General features: G+C 37.4%; 2 protein-coding genes across 3 annotated transcripts; one reads left to right on the plus strand and one right to left on the minus strand.

The window, feature by feature from the left end:
• Positions 1-9,875: 9,875 nt before the first annotated feature.
• On the plus strand, positions 9,876-11,559 carry LOC133287731 (BSD domain-containing protein C22A12.14c). Its single transcript, XM_061485398.1, has 2 exons — positions 9,876-10,035; positions 10,090-11,559. The coding sequence occupies exons 1-2, from the start codon at positions 9,961-9,963 to the stop codon at positions 11,347-11,349; spliced, it is 1,335 nt and encodes a 444-aa protein (XP_061341382.1). The 5' UTR covers positions 9,876-9,960; the 3' UTR covers positions 11,350-11,559.
• A 458-nt stretch (positions 11,560-12,017) lies between these two features.
• LOC133287727 (RNA demethylase ALKBH10B-like) lies at positions 12,018-18,258 on the minus strand. Of its 2 annotated transcripts, none has more exons than XM_061485392.1 (7): positions 17,628-18,258; positions 15,073-15,206; positions 14,822-14,939; positions 14,237-14,338; positions 13,959-14,074; positions 13,677-13,831; positions 12,018-12,918 (listed from the first exon to the last, which is right to left on the minus strand). In XM_061485392.1, the coding sequence occupies exons 1-7, from the start codon at positions 18,109-18,111 to the stop codon at positions 12,441-12,443; spliced, it is 1,587 nt and encodes a 528-aa protein (XP_061341376.1). In that variant the 5' UTR covers positions 18,112-18,258; the 3' UTR covers positions 12,018-12,440. The 2 variants fall into 2 exon arrangements, with proteins under 2 accessions (XP_061341376.1, XP_061341377.1); XM_061485393.1 differs by having other exon boundaries at positions 14,225-14,338; positions 15,073-15,209.
• Positions 18,259-20,552: the final 2,294 nt, after the last annotated feature.

Below are 20,552 nucleotides of genomic sequence, written 5' to 3' on the forward strand. Positions count from 1 at the left end.
CCTATCCATTCCAGACCGTGAACACCCCTAACTCGAACAGTGTTGGAGAGTGGTATCTAAGGTAGATATAAAAAAGTAAGTAGAATATTATCCCTAAAAAAAATATAAGACTTTTCAAACTAGGAGAGATTATTCTACTTATGTGTTTTTAATACCTACCACTATTTAATACAGTTAGATTATAATCTCAAGAAGAAAGAGAAATGATAAAGATTAGTTGAGATTCTAATTTAACAGTATTGAAGAGTGACAAGTAAGGTAGGTAGGAAAAACAAATAGAATAATCTATCCCTACAAACTATAATGTATAAGCCAGGACAAAAACAACGTTGATGTGATTTAAGAAAGAAAGAAAAAATCGTGAATGTTATTATATGGATTCTTTTTTTTTTTCAAAATACATGTTGGGTCATGTTATTATATGAGCATGAAGGGATTTTTTTGGTACTGCTACTGTACCAATTTTTTTTTTTCTAAAAATGATAAAGTGTGAGAATTTAAAGGAAAATATGTAAAAAAAATCGAATTTAAATGGAACGAAAATTTTTTAATTTGAGAAAATGTTATATCAAGTTTGGTAAAATAGTAGTACTAAATAAATTTTTGTGAGCATGACTAACTTGCCACGTGGCAAAATATGGAAATCCTTCTAGTGGGTCTAGAAAGACAAGTCCTGCTCACCAATGCGAAAAAAATGTGGTATTACTATTGTACCAAACTTGATAAAATATTGTCTTAAATTGAAAAAATTTGGTTTCATTTGAATCCAAATATTTTTGTATATTTTCCTCTAATTTCTAATACTTTATATTTTATAATGATGTTTGGTATAACAATAGTATCAAAGAAATTCTTAGACTTTCATGTCCTAATGTTCTAGCCCCCCACAACCCAACCCCAAAAAAAACCTTATTAAAACTCACATATTAGCATTTATTATAAAAAAAAGAAGAGGGGTAAGAATCCTTGTAATGGTGGTGTATGTGGAATAATGGAGGGTAAGAATCCTTGTTACTTTAACACGAGTATTATGGTTGTGGATGTGGAATAATGAAGGGAAGGAAGGTATACGCGAGAGGTGGAGGAGTGTATGAGACTGTAGAATGAAAAGAGGATTTACTGTTTAGGTTCTTTGACTCCTTTTTATTAGAATATATTACTTATTTTGTATTTTTCCTTCTTTTACTTTTACTGATATACCCGTGTAATAACAAATAGCTAGTGAGGTGTACATTCTCTTAGGCACCATCTGTGAAGTATGCATTATGTTAATGTGTCCCATTTTTTCTTTCGATTACAATCTTAGCTAATATATAGCCTTACTGTATTCATTTCATCAATCAATGAATACAATGTGAATATTTTAGTTTTATGTGGATTATCATGTTCTTTGACAGCTAACATAGTATCAGTAGTTTTCTTTTAATTCTTGCCATCTTCTATGGCTCGTGGCAACAATTGCCCAAACCCAATTGATTCATCTTCTGGCACTTCAGGAACGTCTGCCTCCTTGGATGATTCCTCGAGTCCCTATTTTTTACAGAGTAGTGATCACCTTGGTCTAGTTTTGGTCTCCCGTTCTCTTTCCGGTTCCAATTTTAACTAATGGCATCGCGCGATGGTACTTACTTTGACCGCCAAAAGTAAATTGGTGTTTGTCGATGGCACTCTCATTCGCCTTTCTCCCACTGACCTCTTGTTCTCTGTTTGGAACCGTTGTAATTCCATGGTTATTTCATGGATTCTGAATTCTGTTACCAAAGACATTGCTGATAGTTTGCTATATTTTTCCAATGCTTATGAAGTTTGGTTCGATTTGAAAACCAGATGCTCTCAGGCTAATGGTCCTAGAATTTTTCAGCTCAAACAATACATTTCATCCTTCTTTCAAGGTTCTTTGGATGTTAATGGCTACTACACAAGCTGAAATCCCTTTGGGATGAACTACTGGATTATGTTCCTTTTCCTCTCTGTATATGTAGTGCTCTCCATCATATAAACACCCATAGGGACCAGGATCAGGTTCTCCAATTCCTTATTGGACTCAATGATTCCTACTCCTCTTCGCGTGCTCAGATTTTGTTGATCGACCCGCTACCACCGCTTGCTAAGGTCTTCTCCATGATACTACAGGAAGAGCGTCAACGTCAATTGTCTATTTCTTTGCCTAGTTCTGTTGTTCCGGATTCCCCCCTTTTGAATTTGTAACCACATCTTCCTCCTCATCTCAGCCAATTGCTTCTTCCCCACCCACGGTGGCTGCAACCCAACGTCGTTCCCGTCCCGTTTGCACATTCTGCCACCTTTCTATCCATACTCGTGAGAAATGCTTCAAACTCAACGGGTACTCTCCTGGTTACAAACCTAAACCACCTAGGCCCACTCCTTTTACTATCCAAGCCCAAATACCAGCTCAGGCCCATTCTATTCATTTGGGCTCCCCTCAATCAACATATTTCCCATCTTCCACCCAACTATTGAACCCTGATTTCTCCTCCTCTGATCCTCCTCTTTCCTTTACTCCCTCCTAATACAACCAACTACTATTACTTCTCCAACAGAGTTCTGCTTAGTCTTCTCCATCCGCTGTTTCTTCTGTCGTCGAGTCTCCTCCTTCGGTAGCAAGCTTCAGTGGTAAGTCTTCCCTATCATTTCCTTCTTATTGCTAGATTTTGGATACTGGTGCTACACACCATATTTGTATCCAACTTAATCTCTTTCAGTCTTCATCTCCATCTATTTCCCTGGTCTCCTTTCATAATGGTTATGCTGTTGTTGTTTCCTGTGTTGGTTCCGCTTTGATTTCTGATTCTCTGTCTCTCCTTAATGTTTACACGTTCCGTCTTTTTTCTTCAATCTTTTGTCCTTCAGTGCCTTGACTCGTGATTCCTCCGTCATTGCTAATGATGTGCCTCTGGAATATGTAGTTTTGCAAGCTAAAAATGATAAGGATTAAGTCATAAAGGAGCAGTTTATAGACATATTTGGTTAATATATTGACCTTTTCATTTCAATGATATTTCTCACCTATTTGTTATGTTTATATAGGGAGAAAAAAAGGAGAAAACGATATTTTAAAAGACTATTGGCGCGAATCTACACGGGTGTTGGTTCTGAGCTACATCAGTTTCCCCTGGGCCATTTTCCAGAGAAATGGCGCGATTTGGCGCCATTGTGGCGCGATCCTGCGCCAGTCAGGTTGCTAGGCTACTTTCCAGAGAAGTGGCGCGGTTCCGCGCCAGTTTGCGGGAAATATCATCGTGTTCTGAAGGGAAAAAGTGAGAAAAATGCGAGAAGGACTATAAAAAAGATTCTGAACAGACAGAAAAGGGATTCCAGCAGAGGAGAACCGTCGTGCTTCAGAGAGAGAGTTCTTGCGAGGAAATCGTGTTCATTCTTTTTTCTTCCATCTTCTATTTACAGTTTATGTTTAATTTTTGTATGTTAGCTATAACAATGGTTGGCTAGTACTCTTTATTGTAGTTAGGGTCACAAACCCTATGTGAACCTTTGTTACAAAGGATTGATTTATAATTACTCTTTTATATATTTATATTTATCTCTACTCTGTGCGTAATTTCTATCTTCTTTGTTAGAATTGATCAATCTAATAGTTGATGATAATTTGAGGGTAAGAACCCTAAATAGAAATATTGGGGTTTTGATCTTGAAAGGGAGTAGGATAACAATTTGTATGCGTGTTAGGAATAAACGTATATATTATTGCAGATGTTTTAATTTATCGCGTTCATTTCTTAATTCTATAAGGAACATTGCAAGGAATTGGGGTTCGAATTAGGGTTAAAGGGTTAACCTTGCAAGGAATTGAGGGTTAGCTATTTAATATTTTTAGATGATAAATTATCTGAGTATTTATTTAAATGAGTATTTTAAATCAATCCAGAGAATAAGGTGGGATCATATGGTGAGTGCATTCTAGCTACAATGCCTTCTTATATTTTATAAAATCAATCTCTGTTTTATTTTTCATAACAAAAATTCAAAAATACGTTTTTATCTTAGTTCTTATTGTTACTCAAATCCACAATATTTTTCACAACTATTTGAATTCTTTCTGTCTTAAAAGGAACGATTATTTGATATTTGATCACAATCTCGGTGGAGACGATACTTTTCTTATCATTATATTACTTGTGCGATCGGTACACTTGCCGGGTAGCATCAACTAACTTTTCTTCTTCTCATTGTTTTCTTGAGGACCGTGTTTCGACAAGGATGATTGGGATTGTTAAATGTCATGGTTATATATTTTAGATAGTACAAATCTTTTTCTCGATGACAATGTTCCCCATCCCCTTTGTTTTTCCATTTCTGTTAAAGATGTTGTTCTCTGGCATTCCCGTTTAGGACATCTTTTGCCTTCAGTTTGAAATTCTATGAAGAATATATTCATCGTTGCTCTATGTGTCCTTTGGCGAAACAAAAAAGCCTCCCTTCTATTTTAGACCCTAAACTCTCCGCTGTTCCTTTTGATCTTGTCCATTGTGACATTTAGGGACCCTTTAACACTCTCTCTATTGAAGGCTCCCGTTATTTTCTCACCATGGTAGATGTCTCAACCAGGTTTACTCGGACTTATTTTTTGCAAAATAAGTCTGATTTCTCCAATGTTTTTCCTGATTTTTTTCTCTTGTTTCGACTCAGTACAAGGTCTCAATTAAATCACTCCATTGTGACAATGCTCCTGAATTCAATTTGTCCCCCTTCTTTTCTTCTAAAGGAATTCAGATATTTCATTTTTTTGTAGATCGTCCCCAACAAAACTATGTTGTTGATCGAAAACACTAGCACCTCTTCAACATAGCCCGAGCTCTTCATTTTCAATCCAAAGTTCCTCTTCAATACTGGCAGGACTGTGTCTTTACAGTCGCTTATCTCATTAACAAAACACCTTCCCCTCTTCCTCGTTCCAAAACTCCTTTTGAATTACTTTGTCATAAGCCTCCTTCTTATACTCATCTTCGGGTTTTTGGCTGACTTTGCTATAGCTTAACCCTTGCAAAGACTCGACACAATTTTCCCCCCGTGCCTTACCTGCAATTTTCCTTGGATATCCTCTGGGTTATAAAGGATACAAACTTCTTGATTTGCAATCTAACAAATTTTTTATTTCTCGAGGTGTTGTATTTTTTGAACAAATTTTTCCTTTTGCCCACAACCTGCCTTCCCAATCTTTTCACATTGAACTTTCTAACTTACCTCCTCCATTTGCCATTTCTTCTCCTATTGCAGATTCCCCCTCCCTTTCTACTTCCTTGAGACCTCAGAGAACTAGACTCCCTCCTGCTTATCTTCAAGATTATATTTGCTCTTCCTCCACCAATCATCCCTTATCCAACTCCCTTTCCTATGACAGGCTCTCTCCTTCACATAATACATTTATCAACTCAATATCTTCTCATTTTGGCCTACTACTTACTCCCAAGCTTCTCAATTACCGAAATGGCAGGATGCAATGGCTGTAGAACTTTCAGCTCTTGAACTCAACAACACATGGTCTGTCATCTCTCTTCCTCCAGGCAAGCAAGTTGTTGGTTGCAGGTGGGTCTACAAAGTCAAGTACAATTCGAATGGATCACTTGAACGGTATAAAGCCTGTCTGGTTGCTAAAGGTTTTACACAACAAGAGCGAATTGATTTTCTAGAAACCTTCTCCCTTGTAGCTAAAATTACAACTGTCAAGGTTATTCTTGCCTTAGCTGCTGTTAACAATTGGTCCCTTACTCAACTTGACGTTAATAATGCATTCTTTCATTGCGAATTGCTTTAGGAAGTTTATATGCATCTTGTAACGCTCGGCCACTTCAAGAATCAATGACTATCCCTACATACTAACACAATACTTTTCAGTGTGCTTTTTCCTCACTTGCACACTTCCCGGAAAAACTTCCCAGGAGGTCACCTATCCCAGAATTGCTCCAAGTCAAGCACGCTTAACTGTGGAGTTCTTCCGATCCGGGCTACCGAAAAGTAGATGCATCTTGTTAGTATAGATAGTACCAATTAATTCTTATAAGCTATCCCAAACTGTGCAGTCTCATACCTGCACAGTTTTTGGAATCCCTCTCTTTCCGGTGTCGATTCGATTCATTCATGCATGTAACCCCGCACTGGAAGCCTTTTAGGAGCCGCTCCTTGTCCGTGCCTCTTTGCACCGGCGATCACTCCCTGCCCTCGTCAGCGCTCGGGATGTTACATGCCCACCAGCTTCCGCCTGGTTCGTCCTCGAACCACACCGTACTGGATGAGAGGCTCTGCTCTGATACCACTTGTAACGCTCGGTCACTTCAAGAATCAATGACTATCCCCACATACTAACACGAGACTTTTCAGTGTGCTTTTTCCTCACTCGCACACTTCCCGAAAAAATTTCCCAGGAGGTCACTCATCCCAGAATTGCTCTAAGTCAAGCACGGTTAACTGTGGAGTTCTTCCGATCCGGGCTACCGAAAAGTAGATGTATCTTGTTAGTATAAATAGTAGCAATTAATTGTTATAAGCTATCCCAAACTGTGCAGTCTCGTACCTGCACAGTTTTTGGAATCCCTCTCTTTCCGGTGTCGATTCGATTCATTCATGCATGTAACCCCGCACTGGAAGCCTGTCAGAAGCCGCTCCTTATCCTTGCCTCTTTGCACCGGCGATCACTCCCTGCCCTCGTCAGTGCTCGGGATGTTACACATCTTCCCCCTGGATTTTCATCTCAGTCCTCCAATCCGCCTCTCAATGTTGTTTGTCGCCTTCACAAATCACTTTATGGTCTTCGTCAAGCTTCACGTCAATGGTTTGCAAAATTCTTTTCCACCTTATTACATCTTGATTTTTTACAATCTTACTCTGATTACTCTTTATTTGTTCGATCTTCATCCACTGCCTTCATTGCTGTCTTAGTGTATGTGGATGATGTTATTATTGCCTCTAATAATTCTCAAGAGGTTCAGCTTCTTACTCAGTTGTTACACAACAAATTTAAGTTGAAAAACCTTGGTTTTTTGAAATATTTTTTGGGCTTTGAGGTGGCACGCAGTGTAAAGGGCATTTATGTTTGTCAAAGACATTATGCCTTAAAAATTCTCAAAGATTCTGGTCATTTGGGACGCAAACCACGAACCACTCCAATTGATGTTGGTGTCAAGCTTTCCTTCCATTCTGGTGATTCATTTCTGACCCATCTCTCTACAGACGCCTTATTAGAAGCTTACTTTATCTTACTATCACTAGGCCTGATCTTTCATATGTTGTTAATCACCTTAGCCAATTTATGTTTGCTCCCAGAGAACCTCATCTTCAAGCTGCTCATCGTCTTCTTGGATATGTGAAGCACACAATTGGACAAGGCTTATTCTTTTCTTCCTCTGCTTCTCTTCAGCTCAATGCATTATGTGATTCTGACTGGGCTGCTTGTCTTGACAGTAGGCGCTCCATTTCTGGATTTTGTGTGTTTATTGGTGATTCTCTAATATCTTGGAAGTCTAAAAAGCAAACCACTGTGTCCGGATCTTCTATTGAGGCTGAATACCGCTCCATGGCTCATGTCACTTGTTAAATGTTATGATTATTTTCTTTGTTTAATGATCTCAAAATTTTGCATCTAGGGCCTGCTCACCTTTTTTGTGATAGCCAGTCTGCTTTGCACTTGGCAGCCAATCCTGTGTTCCATGAACGCACAAAACACGTTGAGATTGACTGTCACCTTGTTCGTGAGCAAATTCTCAAAGGACACTTGAAGACTTTCCCTGTTCCTTCTTCTAAGCAACTGGCTGATCTTTTCACCAAAGCATTACTGCCATCGAAGTTTTCAGTTTTGTTGTCCAAGATGGGAGTCTTAAACATATACTCTCCATCTTGGGGGTGCCTGTTAGAATATATTACTTATTTTGTATTTTTTCTTCTTTTACTTTTACTGATATACCCGTGTAATAACAAATAGCTAGTGAGGTGTACATTCTGTTAGGCACCACCTGTGAGGTGTGCATTTTGTTAGTGTGTCCCATTTTTTCTTTCGATTACCGTCTTAGCTAATATATAACCTCACTGTATTCCTTTCATCAATCAATGAATACAATGTGAATATTTTAGTTTTATGTGGAGTATCATGTTCTTTGACAACTAACACTTTTCTTTACAATATTGAGTGATGAGACGTAAAGGGTGTGGAGTGTGGACTATAGGGGGTGTTTGGTTAAGGGATTTGGTTGAGATTGATAGGGAAATGATAGATGGGCATCTAAGTTAACCATGTTTGCTTGAAGGTTTTTTCACATTTATCCACCTAACTCAGTTTCCTACATAAGCTAGATGCATATGTTTTCTGTCCATTTAGCCGGCCAAATTTATCCTATGGGCAGTGTGGTATTCAAGGAAAGCTGCCTAATTGCTCAGACTGAATTCTAAACAAAAGACAAGTCTACCCTGACTTTGCGCGTGAAAGGAAAATGGCAATCATGTGGAATGTCCGTGTTACAACCCCAGGCTCCTTCTCCAGAAGTGCTTTCACAACCTCCACATGACTATTTCTCGCAGCAGAATGCAAAGCTGTGTGCTTGTAATAAATATTCTAGCAATGGTAACCAAGCTACTATCTGCTTGTAATAGAAATTTCACTATCTCAATATACCCTTGTGTTGCAGCTGTGTGCAAAGCCGTGGTGTTGGATGGATCAATAGTCATTGACAATTCAGGATGAGCCTCCATTAGGATCTTCAGTACATCTGCAACAAGGAAAACATAACTCTTAATCCAAGAGGTGCGATAATATCCATTGTGGTAGAAAGAAGATGAAAGGGGTGCTCCTGCTATGGAGTTCTCTATGCTTCAACAAACTCTCTACACCCTCTCTTCCTTCTCTCTCCTTTCAAACCAGACCCTTCAAGCTCTCAATATCAGCTACTGTGGAATCCACTAATACCCAAAAACTCAGAGCGAAAGAGAGAAGGCGCTTGAAAGACGAGGGTTATTTTTGTAATATTATATTTTTTTCCTATCTATATTTTACCTACAACCAAACATAGATTTTATAAATGTTACCTAAACCGGTAAATTTTTTTACAACCAAACAACTTTTTTTACATTTTCCTATCAAACTCACTTCTCCCCCATTTTCCTATCAATAACATTTCCCTATTATTCTTAAAATTTCTCCTAAACCAAACACCCCCTAGGTGAAAACCAATATGGGTGGGAGGAGACAACTTTCAATGGAAATGGAGGACCCTCTATATCTAGCTTGCTACACTAGAGTGGGAAAAGTAAGCCTTGGTTGAAATTGCTACATGTTTCTTAAATTGAATTTTTTTCTATTAATTATTATTAATTTCTAATAATTAGAAACATAATATATACCAGTGGCGAAGCTATTTGGTACCAGCTGATTTTCAAAAATAATTAAAAAAATTTAAAAAAATTATGATACATGTTTGACACTTGTTGAGTTTTTTAAAATAATACAATCTTAACCCTGATTGAATTTTACCTGACTTGATCTTTTGGCACTAGTTATATATCAACAATTGAGATAAGAAAATATTTGAGGTAAGAAATATCAACAATTGTATATTTTTTCTGACTCCGCCACTAAACAAATATCAGCAATTGAGATATCCGCTCGATAATAACATATTCAAAGAGTAAAATCAGCCTTTCAATATTATTTCGTAGAAACCACTCCACTATTGAAGCATTTCAGATTAATATTAACTCAATAAAATTAGTTATGGATGCGTGGAAACCATTGCTGTTGGACCTCAATCTCTTCGTTGCCAGGTGTCACAATCCAACAACCTTACGTTTCGAGCTTATTATGGCATGGCTTATGGTTGCTGCGTCCCCCACGTGCACTTTAGCTTCACCCCCAAACATACTCTAAAAACATTTATCCTCACTTCGTTGCTCCAATCTCTCTGCATTTTCTTCTTTTTTTCCCACTTTTTTCAAAACATCATGAATTTCTTCAAATCCGTTTTCTCAGACGACCCAGACCCTCCCGGATCCGAATCCGACTCCGACTCCGACAATGCGCATCACAACAAATCGCAAGACGCACCGGATCGCGATTCCTCGCCTAAGGAGCACCGATCTGATGAATCTTCCGGTGCCGGTGACGGCGACGGCGTCGGAGTGTGGAACTTCGGCGGTCTGATGAAAACCTTGACGGAGAAATCGGAATCGATCATCGACATTTACCGTCGCGATCTGCAGGAGTTCGGCACCGGTTTGAAGAAGGAGATGGAGGTTGCACAGGGTTCTCTGGAGACGGTGGGGCACGTCATTGATCAATTCGGAAACACCGTGGCGAAGGGAACGGCTCAGATCATATCTCAAGGGAAGGATGTGATTCTTGAATCTGATTCAGATAACAAGAAGAAAAACGGTGCCGAAAAGAGCTTGGAATTGAAAGGGTATAGTAGGTTTGATTCTCAGATTCGTGCGATTCAGGGTGACGCTAGCACTTACGCGGAAGCTCCTGAGGATTTGGATGAGTATAACATGTGGAAATCGGAGTTTTCGTTGGAAGGGAAGAGTGAGGAAATGGAGGGTTTTCTTAGAGAGACTGATGATATGGAGAGTGTTTACAAAAGGTTTGTTCCTAACACGGTTGATAGTGAAACTTTCTGGTATAGGTATTACTATAAGGTATATAAGCTAAAGAAAGCTGAGGATGTGAGGGCTAGGCTTGTGAGAAGAATGTCGAGGGAAGAGGAAGAGTTGAGTTGGGATGTTGAAGATGATGATCAGAAGGAGGAGGAGGAGGAGCATGTGGATCAAGGTAAACCACAGCTTGTGATTGAGAATGAGGTTGATGGTGGTTTTGATGCTAATAATGTGGTGGGAACAGAGATATTGAATGTGGAAGAGGTGCATAATTTTGGTGAGGAGGAGTCTAAGGTAGAAAAGAGAGATAATTTGTTGCAAAGTAAGGAACTTGGGAACAAGATGGTTGAGTTTGTTGATGAAGCAAAAGTTGACAAGAAATCAGAGGTTGTTCAAGAGATGGGTGATGGAAGCAAGGAAACTATTAAAGAAGAATTGGATAACACTGGGAACAGGAATGATTCTGCAGCAGCAGATTCTGATAAGAAAGTGGTATTGGAAAGGAAGGCTGAGGATGGAAAATCTTCATTGCTTGCTAGTCAGCACTCAGGGCATGAGGAGGATGAGGACCTTGAGTGGGATGAGATTGAAGATCTTGGTAGTATTAATGAAAAGAAGGCTACTCGGAGTGGTAGCCCTGGCAAAGTTGATTTGAGGAAGCGCCTGAATGCTGCAGAAGATGAAGAAGAAGACTTGAGTTGGGACATTGAAGATGATGATGACCCTGCTAAGGCTTGAGATATTTGATGCATTCTCATAGATATATACATGTAAGTGTGTGATTGTATAAATTTCTTAGAAGTAGTAGTGTCATTGTTCTACATCTTAAATGTATGAAAAGCAACTGTTTCTATAGACATCTCTTTCTTTTTTTCTTTTTTAATATGGGTGGCCAGTAAATCTGTCTATTTTGAAATCAATTGGATATAGCTCCCTCATGTGGGAAATTGTGCTTTGACTAACTTTTCCAGTTAGTTCCTAATTTATTTTATTGTAGTGTTTTCTTTAACATTTACATGAAGCTATTCTTCTTATTGCATCAAATGATGGAACAAATAACCAATGACCTATATATTTGATGTAAGTAGATGTGCACATTTTGTAGTGTGAATACATTTACCCCAGAAATATATTAAAACATTGCAAAATTCAGAAAATTGATTTATTAATCCCGGATAAGATATTTTAGAAAGATGCAAAATAATATGAAAGGACGAGGATCAGAGAGTATTGCCCAATAGTATACAACCTTCACTGGAAGCATTTAGAGCAATTCCTTTTTTTCCAGTTGAAACCGTATCAACAGGTAATTATCAAGATTAGAGGTGGCTACTTATCTGCGCATGTTAATAAAATAATCAAAATATTCCACAAGAAAGACTGATCCTTGCATATAACAATGGCAAATTAAGTGGATGATGATCATACCCATGCATCCTCATGATGATTTGATTTGTCTAAAATGAAAATATAAATGACCATTCTTACAAAATTCTGCCCTCCGATATAATTCACATTCTTCAAACTCGGAATCTAGACTTCTCCAAGGTCCTTAAGCTGATTGGAACCCACACTAAGCTATTGTGAACACTAGATTCTAAGTTATCTATCTAAAAGACAAAATATGGGATCAGAGTTATCTATCTAAAAGAAAGTAAAAGGGAAAAGGTGAAAAAAAAAAGAATGAAACAAACACTTCTAGCAGCACTTGGGCCCGTTTGTACAACAAAATAAAATACTCCAGTCCAGAGCAAATAACTGAGGCTTGAAAACCTCATTGCTTCATTCACATTTCTTTAAACCCAAGGCTGCTTCGGGACTGATCGTACCTATCCTTCAACAGTAATGCTTGGTTCAGAAGTGGACTCTCCCATTTGTGATTCAACTGGGGAAGGTAATGCCATAAGCCTTCCTTTTTGGGCACGCGGGGGAAGATGCCTTGCAGGTTTTCTAGATGGCCCCTTCCAAGGCAAGAAAACTCCAGTCCCAACTCGAGGAAGTTTGCCGGGGTTCAGTGCCATAGGGCGCATAGGGGTTAGCATGACCATTGGAGCACGAAATATCCCCCATTTAGGCATCATATCCATAGCCTCATAGCCACTTAGAGCTCCATTTGGCAAAGCAAACGGGCTAGCAATACCAGGTTGCCAAAGAGTCATTGCAGATGTCATGGCAGGAGTTGGCGATTGGCATTGGTTGGATTCTGGCCTCACTATAAAGAAGGTGATGCTCACCCTTCTGTTAGGGGATGGACACATTACGTGCCTTGCCATGTCAGCACTGTTTCCTCTCATCACTAAAAGAGACCTGCAAGGTGTTTCATCATCTAATCATGTGCTGTAAAATACTATAATTTTGCATACCACAAGAAAACAATTGAAGAAATGTGAAATATATTATTAATAATAATAGTTTGGGTTAAATGCTAGACATGGAAAACAATCATTACTTTCCTAAGACATGTCAATTTAGGTGCCAATTCTATCAGTATACATTGATACAGCCCCTGAAATGGCCTGAAGCTACTTGTCGAATCACCATACCCATATCCAGCATTCCTTAAGAAAATGTCGGGAAACTTGCAGATTTTTAATGTTGAAGAACTTAATGATTATTCAACAAGGAGAAGTTAGCCACCATAAGGAGAAAAAGATAAATATGTAAAATATTAGCTTTCCAGGATCAAAATGGAGACTTCTAATAGGATCTTTTGCAAATACTGGAAATTTGGAACTAGGTGTCACTTCTGCAATCTAGCAATTGATATTTCCTGGACAGAGAAACAATCTGTTTTGGTCCCCTAAAGTGTCTGTAAGTTTCTATAGCTCAAGAAAAATGGAAAAGGAAAAGGAGAGAAGCAACCTAACCGAATAATATGGGTGGCACTAATGAACACATAGTTCCATCCTCTAAAAACCTTGTATAGTTGCATTTCACATGATTCACTTACATGCTGTCCAATAAATGTCGAAGATATTCTTCCTTTGTATCCAGCAATGTGACTAGAATCTTAAAAATAAATGGAAGAGTAGGACTGCAAAGAGTATGAGTTGTTTAATTTATACCCCTTCTTCAATGAGAGCATAAGTGGCCCCTTGTAGTTCCCATCATTTTCACTCATAAGGATACGCCCAAAAGCCATAGTTGATTCAGAGAGAACAAGGGTGGATAGAGGTTGATCCAAATGCGGTGGTTTCAGGAATGGTTGAGAAAATTCCCCCTACAAATTACAAAATTGTATAAACTTTACTAAAGGGTTACTCCATTGCACAAAAAAATGCTCAGACTTTCTGAGATTTGACTAATATAGGATAAGGGAAGTAATCAGGAAAGCATGAAATATTTACCTCTTCAAAAAAGTTGATGATACAACCATTTGGCTTTTTGTACTCTGGAATTAATTTCCATTGAATAAGGTGATCAATGACACTGTGGAGAAGTGCTGGAATAGGCTCTATATTGCCTGTAAACAAAAATGGATAAAGAAAAACAGAATTTCTTACTATCCTTGTCGTTTAGAGTCATTTTTGCAGTATCTGGGATTAGAAGAACCAAATTACAGTTTTGTTAATGTGAAGAAAGACTATCAAATTATGAAATCTTCCTTTTAAACATTTCTTCTTACTATTGTCATCGTCCTTTATCTGTCCAAATATTGGAACACCCAGCTGAATCAGCTCTCTCTTGTTCCCCTTCATCTGTTTGTTGAACAGTATAAAAGTTCCACCTACATTTATTCAAGAAGACTTAGTATGTTAAAGACTATAGAGAATAGGACAGCTTGCACTAATCATTATCTCTGTCTAAACCTGTCTTGTGATTGGCAACAAAAGAAGTCAAAACGAATACAGTGAAGAAATACAGACATACAGTCACAACAGGGTCAAGAAAGATAGCAGTTTTTAAGTCCTAAAACACTCGATTCATTATTAAGAATAATATAGAGCCTGATACTTCATGTACTATATTGATTTATGAAATAAATTAAAATAACTTTGCTGTCCATTGTGTAAGTCCGTGGTCCCTACATTGAGGGCAGGACATTAAACCATTGGACCACAAATAAAGTGTAGCTGCCATATATGGTCTTGATATTTCATTTGTGATGGCAGATGCCAAGACAATTGAAAACGTAGAAATTTGCAATGAAATAAAGAGATTAAACATGAGAATACCCAAATGGGGAAAGAAAGAGTAAATGGTGACTTACTTGAGAGTTCCCCATTCTGGCCAGCAGCATGGATCTCATTCACAAAATCAGTCAGCTTGAAGATTTCTGATTCAGAGAAAATGTCCTCATATAACTTCAATCCTTTCACAACATTCACCTGCTAATTGCAACCATCTATCAATCAGCAATATCCAGTTGCTTCTTATTACAAAAACTAGTGATATCATCTTTATGAATCCAGGCTTCTTTATTAAAAAGAGTGTATTGAGTTTGTGACGGAAAAAACTTGCCATATGCCCCTTCACTGATTCCTTTGCTGCGAAACCTTTTGTCAACTTTATCTGTGAAGAACGTCCTTCACATTCTTCATGATTGGAACATATATTAATAATGTTCATCAAAGTAGGGTGCATTTCTTGAGATCCTGCTCACCAGTCCAAAAAAAAATCCATGCAAACTTCAACACTAAGCAAAAGAAGGGGAGTGAATTGACATATCAAATTCAAATGCAACACAATTCTATCTAAAATCTAAATCATTGTACTCACAAGTAGAAAGCAATGATTTTCTCTCTTTCATTATTAAATTATATTACACACATCCTGGGTTGTCACCGCCCAATTGAGCTAAAAGAAATTTGATTATTTAAATTTATACTTAGAAAGAAAGGGAATTCCATGGTTACTTTAACTACAAGCCTTTGGTTATCAAACTGAACACCAAGCATTGTTAAATTACCATTAGATGAGTTAACAAAGTTAACTTGAAATTCACCATTAAACACTTGTTACCAATACCAATGTCCCAACCCCAAAGTCCATTTAATAGACACAAACTTGGCAGGCCATTGCATGTTTTGTTTTCATTTATCTGAACATTGTTCACTTTTCTACTTTCCCAAGTCCTAACCACAAACCAATTCATCGGATCCTTCACCCATTAAGTGGGAACAGGACAGAGTTGACCCGCGAACTTGGACAGGTTGAAACTCAACAGGGTCTTTTCATAGGGATTAGCACCCGAAATTTGTCAAAACCCAACTACCCACACTCATTCAAACCCGAACCAGCACGTGGTACGCTACCATTAGATCGAACCACTCACGTGATGTCAACAACAAAGGCTCTGATGGTTCCGCCGCCTGTAATAAAAATCATTGCACACATTTCTAGATGTCTCCTTCATCAAACGTTGTGGTATCCGCTGTTCCCCCAACTAACCGTAACACCGAATGCGAACAGTGACTAGTGACTAAAGTGTCAACCCAGACAAATTATCAGAATGTCACGCCAATAGTAAATTTTGTCAAAATGACACGTGGCATATTTCGCTACACTGTGTAGCGAAATATGTGTGCAAATAATTCGCTACACAGTGTAGTAAAATATGCCACGTCAGAACCAAAAATGTCACGTGTCAAAATGGTAGAAATTCGCTACCTTATATAGCAAATTTTTTCAATTTTGACACATGGCATTTTTGGTAAAGTAGCGAATTTCTACAATTTTAACACGTGACATTTTTGGTTTTGACGTGGCATATTTCGCTACACTGTGTAGCGAATTATTTGCACACATATTTCACTACACAGTGTAGAGAAATATGTCACGTGGTATTTTGACAAAATTTACTGTTGACGTGACAGTCTGATAATTTTTTTGGTCAACAATGACAAAATGATCACTGTTTCCACCAAATGCACCCAAACCTTGCTCCAAAATAAAAAATACGTTGAAAACAATATATCAACCATATTCTCTGCATGCAATTACTTTAAGTAAAAATATTTCTGTTTTACAACAGAAATTTTTTTTACTTACACATTTACATAAAAATAAATAAGTCTCCTTACAAAAAAAAATAAAAAGATTAGTGGGATAGCAAAAAAAAAAAAAAATTATAACATTAAACTCTTAGGAAATATTTGGTAGAGAAAAAAAAATTTTATACCCGAGAATCATGATTCTCAAGAATATAATAAAAAAATCACTTTTTTGGAAATATTACCAAAATGCTGTTTGATAGGTCAAAATATTTTGTTTCAAAAAAATGTAAAATATTCCTAACACCTGAGATTTCAAGAATACCATTCTTGAATGGCATTTTAGAAGAAAATTATACACAAAACGAAATCCAGAAAAAATAAGATTCCCAATTTTTTTGCTTCATAAACCAATGTGGGTAAATAAGATTACTACTATTACTTTCCCGAGAATCTCAAAAAAATTCTCCTAACAAACACCCCCTTATTTTAATATCATCGCTTTTTATATAAAATCAAAAGTAACCAAACCATTTTAAATAAATAAATGGAAATTAAATAGAGTATTGGAAATTAAATGTATTAAAAAAAAAATTAAATGGATCAAAACGTTGAACGACGTCTGCGGTCTACCATTGCGCAACAGAAATTTGACTGCAAAGAAGAAAATGCATAAACAATTTATAAAACTAATTCTCATGCCAAGTATTTGTTGGTTCGATTTCTTTGCGATATAACTGGGAAAAAAAGATAAATTTTTTTCTGATATAATTGTTTTACCAAACTCGAATACACAAAAAAAATTAAAAAACAAAAAAGTTTGCTCCTTTCAAGAGGTACACAGAAAAGTTTCATCCTTTAGATTATATATAACACACCAAAAAAATAATAATATTTTTTAATATCCAATAAATAAAAACAAAAGAAATTTTTTTGTACTTCTGAAAATTGAATTTCAGAATCTCCTTCAATTCCTTTTCAAATGAAATAATATCAAAGACAATAATGAAGCTTAAAGCTTAAAACTCGAATCATGAATGAGGTTGAAAACAGAGAAAAGAAAACCACTTTTCAATTTATTACCTGAATCAGTAATCTCACTGTCCGGCGAATCATACTCCTCCGGCGGCTCCGCCTCAGCTCCGTCACCGCCATTTCCGACCCTTTCCACCACTTCCTTATTCATTTCCGCTTTCTCATCGAGACTACTCTCGACACTCTCACTTTTCCTCGCACCTTCGGGCTCCGTTTTCTTCTCTGCAACCTTGCGTAGCTCGAGAGTCACGTCGGCTATGGAGTGATACTTCTGCATCTGGATAACGGGGATCCAGTTGAGCCGCCGGCGGTGAATGGCGACGAAGACGGAGTCGTAGTCGGAGGATGTGGTGGAGATGTGACCGAGGTGGCCGCAGAGGGCGTCGATGATGGCGTTGGATGCAGCAAACTCGCTTTGGAACCAGGCGAGAATGGCATCCTTGGCGAATGAATCGGAGACCAGCATAGGCGGCGCCGGTTGCAGTGGCATCATTGTTGGTGGATCAGTTCGCGATACTGGGACAGCCGCCATGGTGTTGGTGGCAAAATTTGAGATCAAAACACAGAGACACAGAGACACACAGAGTCACAGAGAAAGAGAGAGAGAGAGGTTTGCAATGGGTTTTTACTTTTTCTTTTTTTGAGTTCACAATTCACATGCAGAGAAGGGTTTATGAAGGAGAGGGATTTAATAAAAATATGTTGCTTTTGTTTCTTCTTTTGTGTTTGTGTGCCAACTCCGTACAGTTGGTGTTTGTGTTCTTCATGTAACGTGGCATCGATGTTGGGATTCTTTTTTCTTTACTCAAAACAATTACATTAATATCTACCATGATCCACATTTCTAATTAGTAAAAACTAGATATAGATTCTTGCATTCTGATCGCGTTTTAAGAATTAGCCTTACTTGCACTTTTACTTCTAGAACATATGATTATGGTTAATTTGCAATTTTAGATATTTTATAAAAAAAATTCCGTCAACTTTTTCTATTTAAAACACTCAAATATTATTACTTTTTATTCAAGTAATTAGGAAATCGGGATGGATTTTAGACAATAAATAATAATAAATCTTATATTCAATTTTATAGTCGCTTATATCAAATCATTCACACGACTAATAAAATAAAACTATTAAATGAAAGTAAAATTAAATGCTAAGATTGTATCTAATATTTGTTATCGATTACTTTCTTCCTTCATCATTTAAGATACTAAATTGTTATTGCTACGATCAAATATATTGGACTAGATGATTTGGTGTGGCCCAAAGATGACCATGTGATCTCCCATCTTTGCACAAAGTGGAATGCGGTACCTTGTTGAGTGTTTGAGGAATTTCCGTCGTAGGATGATGGACCGGAGTTAATGTTTGGACCCTACTAACTTTATTGTAGTGTAACAGCAAAAAGGTTTGCCTAAATGGTATATTCCTTCGAACCATTCCTTTATGTTGCCAACGAGCACTTACGGGCAATTTGGTGTAATGTATAAAATCTAATAATATAAATTTAAATTATATTTTATGATATTTTTAATTATTTGATATGATTATTGTATAATTAAAATTATACAATAGAATTCTTTAATATGTTAAAATGATGTATATGTAACTCCAGAGGGTAGCTCAGTTGACAATTGAACTTTCAAGGATTTGCTTGGGTCAGGATTTAAACCTGTTACAAGCAAATTCTTGAAAAAAAAGTAGGATCAAGAGAATGCCTCTCTCTCCTCGGATTAGTCTTCAACTGGAAAGCACGGACACGCAAATTTTTTTAAAATTTGCGTATCGGATACGTGTCTGACACGGACACGCTTGGACACGCGTCCGACACGCGGTCAACATTTGGAGACACGCGGTCAACTCTCCGACACGTTCCGACATGCAGTCAACTTTTTCCGACACGCGGTCAACGCTCGGACACGCTCAGACACGTTTTTTTTTTAATCTTAATTTTATTTTGTTAACTAAATATAAAAGAAATAATTTATAAATTAATTTTCTTCTATTATGAAATTTGACATGAAAAATTAACAAAGTACGAAAAATTATTTATATTTATATTTATGTTATGAAATTTAAATATTTGATTGGTTATATGACTTATTATGGACTCTTATATGTATTAAATATAAATTATATTATATATATTAAATTTTTTATTTAATATCAAAACGCGTCCCAACGTGTCGAAATATCATATTTTTTAGAATTAACGTATCGGCGCGTCGTGTCCCGTATTCCGTGTCCGTGCATCGTAGGTCTTCAACCACCAAAACCTTTTCCGATAACTATTTTGCCTGCATCAAGAACACGAAGATAGTTGCAGTCATAACTTCATCGCTACTTACATATTATGCAATTCCACTCTCCACGCCATTTCGCTTCTCGAGCGCCTCCATCCATCCCCATCATCCGTTTTGTTGTGGAATCAACTAATAAGGCTTGCCCTTCATCTATCCCTCCAAGCTGTCGTTTTTCGATCTAGGTTTGATTCCAATAATGTGGTGGTGGCCATGTATGGGAAATGTGGTGCTCTCTGTGATGCACGCAAGGTGTTTGATGATTCCGAGATGTTCAAAGTGGATAACTCTGTTAAGCCTAATGATTTTACTTTATCACGTGTCCTTAGCTTGTGCTCATTTGGTAGCATTGAGGTTTGGTAGGCAAATTCATGCTTATGTGTTGTGCAATTGTTATGATTTTGTCATTCTGTTTGTGGCTAATTGTCTCATAGACATGTATTCCAAATCTGGAGATGTAGATACGGCTCAAATTGTTTTTGACAGCATGCCAGAGAGAAATGTTATCTCTTGGACGTCTTTAATCGTAGGCTATGGCATGCATGGACGTGGTGAAAATGCTCTCCGGGTTTTTTATGAGATGAGGAAAGTGGCTCTAGTGCCTGATGACATAACCTTTCTTGTTGTGCTTTATGCTTGTAGTCATTCGGGAATTGTGGATCATGGA

The sequence above is a fragment of the Gastrolobium bilobum genome, unplaced genomic scaffold (genome assembly GCF_033153095.1).
Source record: "Gastrolobium bilobum isolate Gb01-03AN ecotype WA unplaced genomic scaffold, APGP_CSIRO_Gbil_v1 utg2833, whole genome shotgun sequence".
NCBI lineage: Eukaryota > Viridiplantae > Streptophyta > Magnoliopsida > Fabales > Fabaceae > Gastrolobium > Gastrolobium bilobum.